The sequence below is a fragment of the Brassica napus genome, chromosome C9 (genome assembly GCF_020379485.1).
Source record: "Brassica napus cultivar Da-Ae chromosome C9, Da-Ae, whole genome shotgun sequence".
Classification (NCBI taxonomy): domain Eukaryota; kingdom Viridiplantae; phylum Streptophyta; class Magnoliopsida; order Brassicales; family Brassicaceae; genus Brassica; species Brassica napus.
Window position 1 is genome coordinate 39,695,101 of NC_063452.1, and position 14,489 is coordinate 39,709,589.

The following is a 14,489-nucleotide window of genomic DNA, read 5'->3' on the forward strand; positions in this document are numbered from 1 at the left end:
TAATAATTGGGTCAATTCTCGAACCGGTCCAACGGAGCTTTAATATATTTAATTTATTTTTAATATGTTATATATATATATATAACTATATAATTAGTTTTTAACACTTTATATCATTGTTAGAATTTAAAAATAATATAAAAATATTTTAAAACTAATGTGTATAAATAAGTATTAACAAGAATATGAAGTTTTTAAATATTTTTTAATTTTGTAACTTTTTTTGAACTTAGATTTGTGAAAATTGGATTTTAATATTGAATCGGATCACGGTTTAACAAGTTTGACCAATTTTGATTGGTTTTGTCGGATTATCTCGAATCATGTTATTAACATAATTAGGAACTGGCTAAAAAGTGAGTCATTGTCCGACCGACTGATCCGGTTTACAGTTAGTTATATAGTAAATATTAAAATATATAACATTAATTATGAAAAATAAATATTTATATAAAATTTGAATAAAAACACCAGCGCTGGTCGATCACTAGTTCTTAATTAATATTGTTAAAGTTATGTATATGATATATTCATTGTTTAAACGTTGGTTAAGAATCATTCTCTCATGGTATATCTAATTTTTGTACACATATAAACATAAAATTCCTAACTTTTTGTAACGCAGAATTCTCAAAATTGCCACTTTTAATCATAAAAATATTAGCAATTACAAAAATGAAAGTTATCTTCTTCTTATACTATTAAAGCATTGGCTGGCTCTCTTAAATTAGAGCCATTGTAAGGCTGCGCTACTTGTATTATATTGATCTCCTGCACCTTGTGCGGAATAATATATATATATCTAACAATTTTTAATTATGATATTATTTTTATTAAAAATGTTAAATTAGATATAATTTTAAATTAATATTATAAATACAAAAGTTTAATATTCATATTGGTAATCAATGTGTTAAATTATGTTTTTTTCTTTCATAATTTTATTTATGGGATGTGGATTTTGGTTGAAAACTTTTTTTTCTATAGTAACAATCAAATTACGAAACTTAGATTTGAAATTAAACACTTATCATATTTGGACTGAAAAGAGATCCAGTTGCACTGAAACGGTTATAAGCAATTACAGCCCATAAAATGTCAACAGAATAAAAATAGCCTAGAGGTGTTTAATCCGATAAAAACAAATCATTTAAAACTGAATCGATCAGAAATAGAGAAAATAGTTTGAATTTGATAGTACCGTATAAAGCGAATATATGTTATTTTTAAGAAATCGCAATATATGGATATAGTTCAGTATATTAACCATTTTCCAACCGAAAAAACCGAGGAAACCGATTAATTAAAATATTAATATACTTATATATAAATTTTATTAATATTTTCAATAAGAATCTGAGAAAATGACTATAATATTAGTCATTAAATCATAAATTAAATAAAAGATAAACATAATTATGATATTCTAGGTAGATATTGTTAATAACAATTGTTAATATATATTTATTAATTAAATGTTCTAAATATCATGATAACTATATATTAGATATATATTTAAGAAAATATAAGTATATATATCGGTAGAATAAGTTATTATTTATTAATTATCATAAATATCATGCTAAATATATATATTAACATAAAATTTTAAATAATAATAATAATTAATTAAACAAATTATTTATCCTAGAAAAGATTTCAAATAAGAAATTTACTAAAATTATGGAAAAGATGACAAGTAAACTAATGATTTATCCTAGAAAAGATGACAAAAAAATTCACTAAAATTATGGAAAAAATGACAAGTAAGCAAATTTACTCTAATATATTAAAAAATATATAAGTATATATATCAGTAGAATAATTTAATGATTATTAATTATCATAAATATCATGATAAATATATATATTAACATAAAATTTTAAATAATAATAATTAATTAAACTAATGATTTATTCTAGAAAAGATTTCATATAAGAAAATTCACTAAAATTATGGAAAAGATGACAAGTAAACTAATGATTTATCCTAGAAAAGATGACAAGTGAAAAAATTCACTTCTCAAATAATAATATAGATATATATATATATAAGGAAAAAAAACAAAATGATATCGCGTTGCACCATTGTTCCATCGTAATCAAAATAAAATAAAGCAAATAAATCATCTACTAAAAAGCATGTAACTTTTTGCTAAATGACTATTTAAAATCAGACAAAAAATTTTTGTGTAAAAATAGTTCAACTTCCAAAAATAAGAAAATCTAATAAGAGACATAAGTTTATGACTTGAACAAATCTTTTTAGAAAAATAATAAAATTTTCTAAAAGCCTAACTAGATTCAAAGGTTAAATATGATTTAGACACAGCTTTAACTATTGTCAACGCTCTCAATTCGATCATTAATAGTTCAATACTAGTACAGTGGGACGAACTGATGATATCATTTTGATTTTTATATACACCTAGCAAAAGAGCCTAAAAGGCTAAAACACATCATTTATTATATCTAAGTATGTGTAAGAGAACCTTTTTTGGTGTGAATGTTAAAGAGTAATAGAACTTGTGTCCCAAAGAAAACAAAAGGATCAACCCAAAACACTCAAAATATTGATAATGAGAGGAGACAGAGACGAAAATACAAAGTCATCGATGCTCTACAATAGTTGAAAAATAGTGGTGATGTATTGTACATTAACCTAACTATCTATATCTTGGTACCATGAAACAAACTGCTTACATATAGTGAGAATATTCTGTTACGTATGCCCAAAAAAATTCTCCAATATACAATGCTAAGAAAGAAAAAGGGTTCACGAGTTTGAAATCCCAAAGAATAATTAAAAATATTTATTTATTCTTTTTTTGTCAAAAAAATTTAAAGTTCAAAAATTAGAAGAGAGAGACATATGAAGTGTGGGAGGATAATGATATTGTAAACACTCAAGCTGGCTGTTCATAGAGAGATGCGTGGCCATCGTTATCTAATAAATACACTACACTCCTAACTATCTGCAACTTCATTATCAGTAACTATTTGAAATACTAACATTTCTGTCACATTAAATATTCTTCACCACCTTCTTCTATTCGATTCCCAATGTAAGAGAGAGAGAGAGAGAGAGAGACTTGCACAAATACAAAAACCATTCTTTGCTCAGGCAGAGTTCTTGATTCTTTTGTAAACTTTTATCTGACAGTCACTTTTCACTGTGTTGAAGAGGTGAAATAAGGTTAAAGCTTTGAAGGTTGTAGTAAGCTTTTTCTTTACTGCAAATGGGACGAAACTGCGGCCAAGGAGGTGGAGCAATCTTTTCCACTAAGTCAAAGAGAAAAGCAAATGGATGCATGGCTGCTTTTTATCACTTGTTTGATTTCCAACATCTCTACTTCCCTTCTCATCATAATCTCACCATTGATTCTCCTTCCAGGTCAAAAGGTATTTGCTCCTTCTCTCTCAAAACATAAGTTCACTTGGGAGATGATTAGAGCAGAAGATACTAAAGATAGTAGTTGTTTTTGTTGTGAAATTTGTAGGCTTGAAGTTAATAGAAGAGTCTCCACTATCAACAGTCTACAAGGACAAACAAAGTTTGAACATTCCTGTAAGTCAAACATTTTGGAAAAATGGATTTAACTTTACTAATTAGTCTTTATTGCGCTAATGTATCTAATAAGGACCTTGAAAATTACAGGTAAGCATGCGAGTGAGAACAGAGACAGGGACAAGGAGTTCAAGACTCATTGCGAGTGATACTTCCACCACTTCTTCATCTGAAATGTGCAACTCACCAGGCAGCAAAACACCAAGCTTGGTGGCTAGACTAATGGGTCTTGATCTTCTTCCTGAGAAAACAGACCTTAACAAGCCACTCCCAAGTCTTCAGACAATGGCCCATCATGGAACAAGTCGTCTCACAAGCCATAGACTTTCCAAGAAAGGCACACGCTTAGGTGGGACCAGATCTTTACCGGAGAGTCCCAGAGTCTCCTCTGCTCGGAAATCTGATTTCGACATCCATCGCCTCTCTCTCCAGCTGAACAAGCGTGAAGAGTTTGGCTGTTCAAGGCTGAAACAGCAAGATCAAGAGGAGATTCAGAGTCCAAGGCAGATTCTGAAACAAATCAAAGAGAGAGTCGTCACCAGAAGAGTCGTGGGTATGGATATTACAAACTCGGTGAAGAACAAAGAAGCAAGACCATTACAAGACATTAACGAGCTTAGAAGAGACACATCAATTTCTTGCTCACCAAGAACCAGGTTTTCAAATAAAGAAAACAAACCAAGCACCTCATCTTCTTTCAGACCGGAACAAACCACACATAAGCCGAAGCCGGAGCCAAAGACAACGAAGGTGATCCTTGTTCCCGTGTCAAAACCCTCTGGAGAGAAACAGAGCAAGAACAGAGTAACACAGAAGGGAAAGAGTGAGACAAGGTTCACTCAACGTCCCTTAAAACCTTCTCAGACACCAGATACTCGAAACAAGGCTTTCTTGTCTGAATCTACAACAGGCTCTAAAGCTACCAATCCCTTACACAAGAAGAAGTTCAAGAAAATAGTAAAGTCAAGTGATGTTGACAACAACATTTTTGTCACAAAACCTCCTCAGAAACACGTACATCGTGTACCTTCTCAAGATATAAACGAAGAAGCTGGAATAAAAGCGAATGAAACTGAGGAGATTGGTCCAGAAGCTGCAGCGAGGAACTATCATGGATGGGAGGAAAAAGGCAAGCTCTGTTCCGTCGTTGCGAGTTATAGCAATAAGCGTTGTTGGAATATCCGAGAGATTGCTGCAGTGGATATTGATAGTCTTCTAGAGATAGAGAAGCTCGAAGAAGAAGGAGAAGAGATCGTCGCAGAGTTTGAGCGGGATATTGTTGAAGCGCTCGTGCGAGAAACGGTGTCTGAATTGAATATTCAGCGGAGACGAAGCTAAACGACATCGGAGAAAAGACTTTAGTTATTCGGTGGTTTAAATGTATGGGCTTATAAGGATTATCTGTTTCTTATATGATTTGCGAGTAACTAGTGCATCTCCCACCCACTCTATTGTTCAGTAAAAATATTCTAGTACTATTTTATTTTCACTTTGTGATAGAGTAAAAATAGATTTACACTATAAATAGAGTAATTAATCCATTTATTTTCTGTTTATCGTTCTAGTTTTCACTCTAAAATAGAATATCATTGGAGTAAAATCCAACACTATTAAGAATTACTCTATTTTGGAAAAATAGAACGAATCATTAGAGATGGTCTTAAGTGGTGTTATTCAATCAACACAATTTATTGTTATTCGAATGATGATATAAATTTTATTTTAAAATCTAGTGTTATTGAATGAATAATTTTAATAAAGTTGTAAGTCGTGACATGCAAAAGAACATGGCCAATATCCCAAATCAAAACGAATATTAATTTCTTAGGCGATATTTGAAATAATGTAACATATTTGGTACTTAACGGGTTTGTTTATATTGATCAGAATCACTGAATTCAAATTATCAGTTGGTTAGATAAGTGACCACTGGAAGCGGATACAGAGTTTCCTAAAATAGCTCTGAGGGTGATTCTGTAGGAGATTTTAGGGTTTTGAGATTTTTCAAGGTGTGACGGTCATAAGGCTCGCTCTATGGCGGCGCCGGTACCGGAGGGCTCACCTCTGAAGGTCGCAGATGAGGCTACAAGTCAGGCTTATGCAGTTTGGTAAAAAGTCATTTGTAAAAGCGGTTCAACAGAAACATGTTCTGATGAGGCACGACGTTAAAGTTGAAGATGTAGACGGTACTCAGACGGTAGAGATACCTGATGATCTTCTCGTCAATACAGTCCCCGGGGAGGATTTTCTTGAAGGAACGTTCCTGGATCCTGCTCCTCACGTGGCTAAGATCCATATTCTTGTTAACAAGATATGGCCTCTAGGAAATAAAAATGTTAAGATCGATGTGTATGCCGTGAACGAAAGAACGGTGAAGTTCAGGATCTGTGATCAACAAACTAGGATCCGTGTCCTGCGGCGTGGAGTGTGGAATATTGCGAACATCCCGATGATACTCTCTAAATGGGTTCCACTGACAGAAAAAGAGAATGAAGAAACTGAGGTGAAGATTGTACCCATGTGGGTTACAATGAAAAACGTTCCATATAGCATGTACTCTTGGAAGGGACTTGGCTTTATTGCCAGCTCTATCGGGAAACCGGTGAGATTGCATCCAGAAACAGAGTTATGTTCAAACTTCGAGGAGGCCAAGGTGTTTGTGAATGCGAACATGACAAACCCCCTGCCGTCTGGTTATCGGTTCTGTTCCAAGTCTGGGATTAATGCTGATGTTAAGTTCACCTATCCTTGGACTCCTATTAAGTGCTCTCTTTGCACGAAATGGGGACATAAGGACAAAGAATGCAGCAAAAAAGTAATGAATGAAACAGAGGAAGAAACTGAAGAGGGTAAGGAATCTGATACCCATTTACAAAACATGGGAGAGGAAGGGGAACCTCAAGGGGAGAAAACAGTTGAGATATTGCGCCGTCCTAAGGTTGTGGAGGAGGTAGAGACAGTTTCTGAGGCTGTCACGGGGAGAGAAGTTGAAAAACAAATAGAGAAATCAGTGGAAGATGAGGAACCTACAGTGGGAAAAAGTGGAAGCTGTGAACTGCAAGGTGGTTTACGTGACCAAGCAAACTCTGAGGTTGAAGTAAGCATGGAGACAGAGAAGGACTGGTCGAGTGTTTCGCTGGGCAAAGTTGGAAGATCAGTAGAGAAGCATGATGCTCAAACAGTAATCTCTCCATCCCGGTTTCAACTATTAGTAGAAGCAGATGATGATGATGAGCAAAGCACAACTCAGGAATCAGTGGTGAAAGTTGATAATTTATCTAGAGGTAACCTAGTGGATGATGCAGAGGAGGGAGAAATTCTGCAACACGATGGTGAGAACCTGCAACCAAAAAAGGACGGGAAGGTTTCTAAGCCAGCCCGACCAGCGAGAGTAACACTTCGTGTAAGCTCTCAGTCTGCTGTGTCTAGGAATATCAAACCTAATGGCACAAGCAGGAAACATTCCTCCAAAAAACACTGATATGTCATGCTTCTTTTGGAATGTCCGCGGCTTAAATAAATCTATTAAGCATTCCGTAATAAAGAAGTGGCTCGAAGAGAGGCAGTTTGATTTTGGTTGTTTGATTGAAACAAAAGTAAAAGAAGGTAGAGTTCCATTTTTGGTGGGATCTATATTCAGAGATTGGTCGATTCTAACAAACTATGAGCATCATCGTTTGGGTAGGATCTGGATAATATGGAAGAACAATGTGAGACTCACTCCTTTTTTCAAGAGTAGTCAACTGGTCACTTGTTCGGTTAAACTTGAATCGATCCAGGAGCAGATCTTTTGCTCCTTTGTCTATGCATCAAACACAGCAGAAGAAAGGAAAGGGTTGTGGAAAGACTTATGTGATCATCATAACTCTCCAATTATTGGACCTAAGCCTTGGATAATTCTTGGAGATTTTAATGAAACTTTAGATATGCCTGAGCATTCAAAGTTTGATAGCTCTCCAGCGGTAACCATGGGAATGAGGAGGTTTCAGGACATGGTTAATCATTGTTCCTTGGTAGATATGGCGTACCATGGCCCTCCTCTTACTTGGAGTAATAAAAGAGGAAATGATCTTATATCGAAGAAGCTGGATCGTGTGCTCGTTAATGATGCATGGAACCAAAAGTTTCGTCAGGCTTACTCTGTTTTTGAAGCTGGTGGCTGCTCTGACCACTTGCGATGCCGTATCCATCTTGCAGTGCCAGAGAATCACATAAAACGTAAGCCGTTTAAGTTTGTGAATGCAGTCACTACCATTGAAGAGTTTTTGCCCACGGTGAAAACGTTCTGGACAGAAACAGGACCAATATTCCTCTCAACATCATCCTTGTTTCGTTTTTCAAAAAAGCTCAAGAGACTGAAACCAGTAATCAAAACCCTGGCCAAAGAAAGAATGGGAAACTTGGTCAAAAAATCTAGAGAGGCTCATGAGGATCTATGTAAAAAACAGAAACAAAATCTTGAGTTCCCGACGACTCAAAATCAAGAACTAGAGAGTGAAGCGTTCGCACGATGGGAATTTGTTGCTGGACTTGAAGAAAACTTCCTTAAGCAAAGGTCGAAATTACATTGGCTGAAAATTGGGGATCAAAACAACAAGACCTATCATTGAGCAATTGGTACCCAAGAAGCAATTAATGGGATTAGAGAGATCCGTTGTCGAGATGGAAGGTTAGTGAATGATGATAATGGTATCAAGGAGGAAGCACAGAGTTTTTTCCGAGAATTCCTCCAATATCAACCTGAGGATTACACGGGAATGGATGTCTCGCAGCTGCAGGATCTCCTCTCTTTTAGATGTTCGGATCAGGATGCAGGAAGTCTGGTGCAGCCAGTAACGCATGATGAGATAAAAGATGTGCTCTTCTCTATGCCTAGCAATAAGTCGCCGGGACCTGATGGGTTCAATGCTGAGTTCTATAAAGCAACCTGGGATATCACTGGCTCTGAGTTTGTTATTGCAGTTCAGGCGTTCTTTGTGAAAGGATTCCTTCCCAAGGGAGTGAATTCAACCATATTAGCTTTGATTCCAAAAAAAACAGAAGCTACTGAGATGAAGGACTACAGACCGATCTCTTGATGTAATGTTCTATACAAAGTCATATCGAAGATTATTGCGAATCGACTAAAGTGCCTTCTCCCCCAGTTTATATCAGCAAACCAGTCAGCTTTTGTTAGTGAGAGACTCTTGATTGAAAATCTCCTGCTCGCTACTGAAATTGTCAGGGATTACCATAAGGACAATATATCATCTCGATGTGCCATCAAGATTGATATCTCCAAGGCTTTTGACTCTGTCCAATGGCCTTTCCTCCTTAATACTCTCACCGCTATGAACTTTCCTCATAAGTTCATCCACTGGATCTCTTTATGCATATCAACGCCATCTTTTTCAGTTCAAGTTAACGGAGAGCTGTCTGGTTATTTCCAGAGCAAGAGGGGACTTAGACAGGGATGCTCTCTTTCTCCGTACCTATTTGTTATTGTTATAGATGTTCTATCTAAACTTCTAGACAAGGCGGCAAGCACTCAAAATTTTGGCTATCATCCTCGATGCAAAAGTCTAAATCTGACCCACCTGACGTTTGCAGATGATCTTATGGTAGTCACAGATGGGAAAGTACGATCTGTAGAAGGAATAGTTGACGTGTTTGACAAGTTTGCAAAATACTCAGGCCTGAGAATTAGTATGGAAAAGTCGACCATGTACCTGGGAGGGGTAACAGAAGACATCCAGATGGAGCTGGAGAATAAATTTCATTTCAAAACAGATAAACTTCCGGTGCGCTACTTCGGCTTACCACTTACCACCAAAAGTATGAATACTACTGATTACCAACCTCTCATCGAGACAATAAGAACGCGAATAGGATCCTGGAAAAACCGGTACTTATCTTATGCCGGTAGACTTGAGCTTCTTGGCTCAGTTCTATGGAGCATCTCCAATTTCTGGTTATCAGATTTTCGTCTACCGAAGGCGTGTATTCGAGAAATCGACAAGATCTGTTCGGCCTTCCTATGGTCAGGTAGCGAGCTTAACCCTCGGAAAGCAAAGTTGTGTTGGGAAGAGGTTTGTCGCCCTAAAGAAGAAGGTGGGCTTGGTCTCCGTTCACTAAAAGATATGAACAATGTTACCATCCTAAAGCTCTTCTGGAGGGTAATCTCTAACAAATCATCACTCTGGGTCAGATGGATTGACTCCACACTCCTTAAGAATCAGTCTATTTGGTCGGTCAAAGATAATGATCAAAAAGGTTCATGGATGTGGCGAAATTTTTTGAAAGTTCGAGGGCTGGCTCGAGAGTTCTGTAAAGTTGTAGTTTATAATGGGAAAGGGACATCTTTCTGGTACGACCAGTGGTCTCCTTTAGGCTGCTTGATGGATATGTTGGGAACAAGGGGTCAAATCGATACGGGAATACGGCAACATGATACGGTGCATACTGCGAGGATAAAACGTAGAAGAAGAGTTCATCGTTCTGTGGGTCTGATTCAAATTGAGAACCAGCTCCAGTCTTTATCTCATTCTGAAGAGGAGGATGTTGTCCTTTGGAAAGGGAAACAAGATATTTACAAAGATCAGTTTCTTACTTCAGAAACTTGGAATCACATCACAACTAAAAAAGAAAAGATCTCTTGGCACAGAGGAATCTGGTTCACTAATGCTACGCCAAAGCACAGGTTCTGTACTTGGATAGCTATTTGTAATCGACTCACTACGGGAGATAGGATGGTCGCCTGGAACGCTGGGATTGATGGGACCTGTGTTCTATGTATGCAGCAGCTGGAAACGAGAAACCATCTATTTTTCGGCTGCGATTACTCCTCATCACTATGGTACAAGCTGATGAATGTTTTTATGGGTAATGGTTACTCAGAAGAGTGGATTGATGTCGTGCTCTTCATACAAAAACCAAACATGGATCGAACCAGGAGCTTCCTTGTTCGTTACGTTTTTCAAGCTACAATCTACATGATTTGGCGTGAGAGAAACTGCCGCAGACATGGTGAGAGGCCGCGATCTCCTGAAGTTCTCTTTGCCATGATTGACAGACTGGTCAAGAACATAATTATGTCCATTAAAGCACAAGACAGGAGACTTGATTGTGCTTTCTAACTTTGGATTGAAGCTGTACAAGCTTGATTCTTTATTAGGTCTTTTGCTTGCAATTTTAATATGCTAAAGTGGCTATTGCTGTAAGAAAGTACATTTTTTCTTTGAATCAAATTTAACATTTTATTCAAAAAAAAAGAAAGATAATTGACCACTAATCTCTTTTAACAAATGGTTACATCAACCCCACAAAAACCTATCTTCTTAAAAAAAAATGGTATGTACTGATGCGATGTGGAATGAATCAGGATTGATTGCAGGGTTGGAATGGGCCTTTCTGACCAACGAAGACCTTGCATATCTCAAGACAGCAAACTTGAGGAATTTGTTGTTTCACCACTCATGGCAAAATCACTAGCTTATTATACATGGATTGGGGGTAGCTCGGGACTTGAGCATTGCTAACTTTCCCGACAACTCAGACTCCTAACCAAAGTCATCCAAAAGAAAGACTTCATCAAGGAACTTGTGGGGATTCTCCAAGACATTTATGAGCCATTTTGTTGTTTTTCTTCTATCTCTTTTATTTTCATACCTCGCAACATCAACATTGTAGCTGATACTCGTGCGAAACATGCATTTTATGTCTCCATTGCGGGGTAATTGGACCCTTTTTTCAATGAAAATATCGTTCGAAAAAAACAATCATGGTTTAACAAAAAATATTCTCTTTTGACTCTTTAAAATAAGTTCAACTGATTAATCACATCTCAACAAAAACTGTGTAATTTCATTGTTATATTATGAAAGATGTGTTCCCGGCTGGTGCAATACAGTTATTTTATATTGTACAACAACATCGTTCCACACTGAAGCAGAAGGATTGAGCTGGGCAATGAAAGAGATGAGACGCATGGCCTTACCAAGGAGTGCTTCGAGTCAGACTGTCAACAATTGGTACGCCTTATACAAGATCCAAAGGCTTGGCTAGCTCTTGGACCAGAACTTGATGAGATTGACTCTCTTAGCTCAGAGTTCACAACTTTTTCTTTTTGTTTTATCCCTCGATCTGATAATGTCCGTGCGGAATTTCTCGCAAAGGCATGTCGATCACTCGCTCAAAACTTCAGTTTCTTAGATGATAAGGCTCCTCCAAGGCTAGCTCATGAAGCTTGCTTGTTTGAATAGCAAATTAATAAAGTTTTCATTTGATGCCAAAAAAATATATTATGAAAGATGTAGCAAAATTGTTCTTTTATATGATAATCATGTTTCTGTATGTATAGCAAGCATATAGGGGAAAGCTCAAAACAAATACATTAATGAACCATAGTACCATACAAATTTACCAACTTTGTATAAAACAAAAATTATTATTTTTTATTTATACACAAACTATTCTGTATTACTAAAAGATACATACAAAACATTTACACGTTTTATAAATAAATTGAATACCTCAAATCATTATTAATAAAAAGAGTTAAATGATATCGAATTATACTACAACTAAAAGGGTGTTGTAAAAGAATGGGAATTCTATATGTTTCATTAATGAATAAAACATCCCTTATATAAGGTTTACAAGATAGAGATAAAAGAAAATAATACAAATCCTAATCCAACTAGATTTAGGATAATTACTAAATACATAAATGGAAAGATTACATATACAAGGAAAAGGAAATAAGGTTTCCTTTTCTCTATAGCTTGTGACCGCCTCTCTCTCTCCTCTAAGGCATGCGACCGTCTCTCTCTCCTCTCTCTAGGGTTTCGGCTATGTCTCTTTCTTCAGGGGTTTGGGCCGGTTATGGACCGGGCCGGTTATGGACATTCATCACTTGATTTATAACACTCCCCCTTGGATGTCATAACCATACAGGATTGTAATACGCTTCACGTTGCCTCATTAAAATCTTATCAGGAAAACCCAGTGGGACAAAACCATGATGAGGGAAAAAGAGTACAACACGTACTACTTCCCTTGATGTGAACCTCAGTGTAGGTTCTTTAGTCTACGCATCTGATGCGTGATCTTTCCTGGACGTGCAGGAAGGGAGTAATCAAATCGGCCAAGTTTATTACCAAACCGTAATTGGACCACTTTGATCTTTCCGGTCTTTTCTCATGTCTTCTGACATCGTGTGTACATGGTCAAGAAGTGAACCTTTGCTATAGACCACTCTATACTTTGGTCAGACATGTAGGACTATGGTCCTCGACCAAAAATATCCTCATGGATACTCTCTTTGGCTATTAGCCGCCTATGACGATGTTAAAATGCTGATTGATAGGTAACAGACTGTATGAGTTTTCTCTATACTACCATCGACTATGCACTAATCTGATCGATCCATGATGAGTCATAAACTTCTTTTATACATGTTCATAACTTGTCTCATGAGTGTCCAAGATCATGACTTAATCAATGATCAGTGTTGTAATGAATTTTACAATCTTATCTAACTATGGCACTGTGGCCAAATACACTCATGAATATCACATGTGGTCATCGATCTCTATTGCCTTAGGCAATGCCATATTCGTTTTTCATTGCAGTCCTATCCTTATATTGATGTCGTCTCATGACCTCTGTTGCTGTGGATCATATCACACAATGAATATATATTATTAGGTCATGGACCTCGACTACACGAGCTTATGGACTATAACACATTTGTATCCGATTGAGAAGAATAGATTAAACATCTCCTCTCAGCCTAATGACAGAGTCTTGTGGAAATAGATGCCTTATACAGCAGCAGCAAACTGTTCTGCTATGCCGGATCCTTACTTAAGGGATCTGATGTCAGATTGCAACCTGATGGCTGATCTTTCGTTTCTACTAGCCCGTACTACAATCTAGTCGGTCCATGCTAGTGTTACAGATTTAATAGATAACCTGTATCAGTCTACTAACCTTTTTTAGGTTTAGTATAAATTAAACGCAAGGAAATTTCGAATTTCTTTTGTAAATGTGAACTGAATTGGATTGTCCTTATACAATTCCTTTATATAATATATATGCAGCTGCTTTGTTTCAGTCCATGAACAACTTAGGAACAATGCTGTCATTTATCCAGTGATCCATATGCTGCTTACTATATCTTTATATGTCAATCTAATTTCTTTCTTATGACCAGACCTTTGTCAATTTCGAAATTGTGTAGCATCATCCACCACATAGGAGTTTATCTCCTTATAATCTGTTACATGGTCTCTGTGAGTATCCTTGTGTAACAAGCTATGATCGAATGTTGTTAGTAGGAAACATGAACACCTTTAGACCTCGTGATCATGTACCATATCTCACGGTTTCTTTTTCCTCACAAGGCCCATCTATTTTACTGGTTTATATCAGATGGCGATTCTGTATATATGTATGTGGCCAATACGCCTATCTTTCTCTATAGATACTTTAAACCCCACGTTTATCTTTTCAATCTATTCTTTATTCTTTATGAGTACTCTTTCGTGGGTTCTGATCCTCGTTTATATCTTTATGTTCAAGTGCTACTCTCTTATGTACAAATATATCTTTATGTGTCGACACTTATATATATGGTTCCATTGTGTTCCAGACATAATTTAATCGATTTGAGATTTCATTATCCAGGACCTTTGTTACCTAGTAGCTTGGCGTCCCAAACTACATGGTTTGGTACCTTAGATGTTTAGTTGCGCAGCCTTTTCTCAATGTCTGGTCTGGTTTCCTTATGACCTCGGATTTGTATTCTATGCACCTTTCTCTTTTTCTTTCCGAGGTTCCTTATCTTATGGAACACTTTGGTCTATCTTGTATAGACTCTGTAGCAACTTGACTGTGTCTCTTTCTAGGACATCAGATTTCGTTTGGTGCTAAGCTGGTT

The 14,489-nt window shown here is 36.4% G+C and overlaps 2 protein-coding genes across 2 annotated transcripts; both read left to right on the forward strand.

Moving 5' to 3' along the window:
• The first annotated feature begins 2,982 nt into the window (after window positions 1–2,982).
• Window positions 2,983–5,124, forward strand: LOC106423648. Its single transcript, XM_013864425.3, has 3 exons — window positions 2,983–3,402; window positions 3,501–3,568; window positions 3,659–5,124. Exons 1-3 carry the CDS (start codon window positions 3,240–3,242, stop codon window positions 4,904–4,906), a joined length of 1,479 nt encoding a protein of 492 aa, XP_013719879.2. The 5' UTR covers window positions 2,983–3,239; the 3' UTR covers window positions 4,907–5,124.
• A 191-nt stretch (window positions 5,125–5,315) lies between these two features.
• Window positions 5,316–7,059, forward strand: LOC125593483. The gene has a single exon (XM_048770170.1). It carries the CDS (start codon window positions 5,646–5,648, stop codon window positions 7,047–7,049), a length of 1,404 nt encoding a protein of 467 aa, XP_048626127.1. The 5' UTR covers window positions 5,316–5,645; the 3' UTR covers window positions 7,050–7,059.
• The last annotated feature ends 7,430 nt before the right edge of the window (window positions 7,060–14,489 follow it).

Excerpts from the sequence above, each read along its gene's own strand:
- LOC125593483 (XM_048770170.1), top strand. The coding sequence starts at position 5,646 with ATGAGGCTACAAGTCAGGCTTATGCAGTTTGGTAAAAAGTCATTTGTA.
- LOC106423648 (XM_013864425.3), top strand. The coding sequence starts at position 3,240 with ATGGGACGAAACTGCGGCCAAGGAGGTGGAGCAATCTTTTCCACTAAG. Across the intron at positions 3,403-3,500 it reads TTCTCCTTCCAGGTCAAAAG|GCTTGAAGTTAATAGAAGAG; the intron begins GTATTTGCTCCT and ends TGAAATTTGTAG. Across the intron at positions 3,569-3,658 it reads AACAAAGTTTGAACATTCCT|GTAAGCATGCGAGTGAGAAC; the intron begins GTAAGTCAAACA and ends TGAAAATTACAG.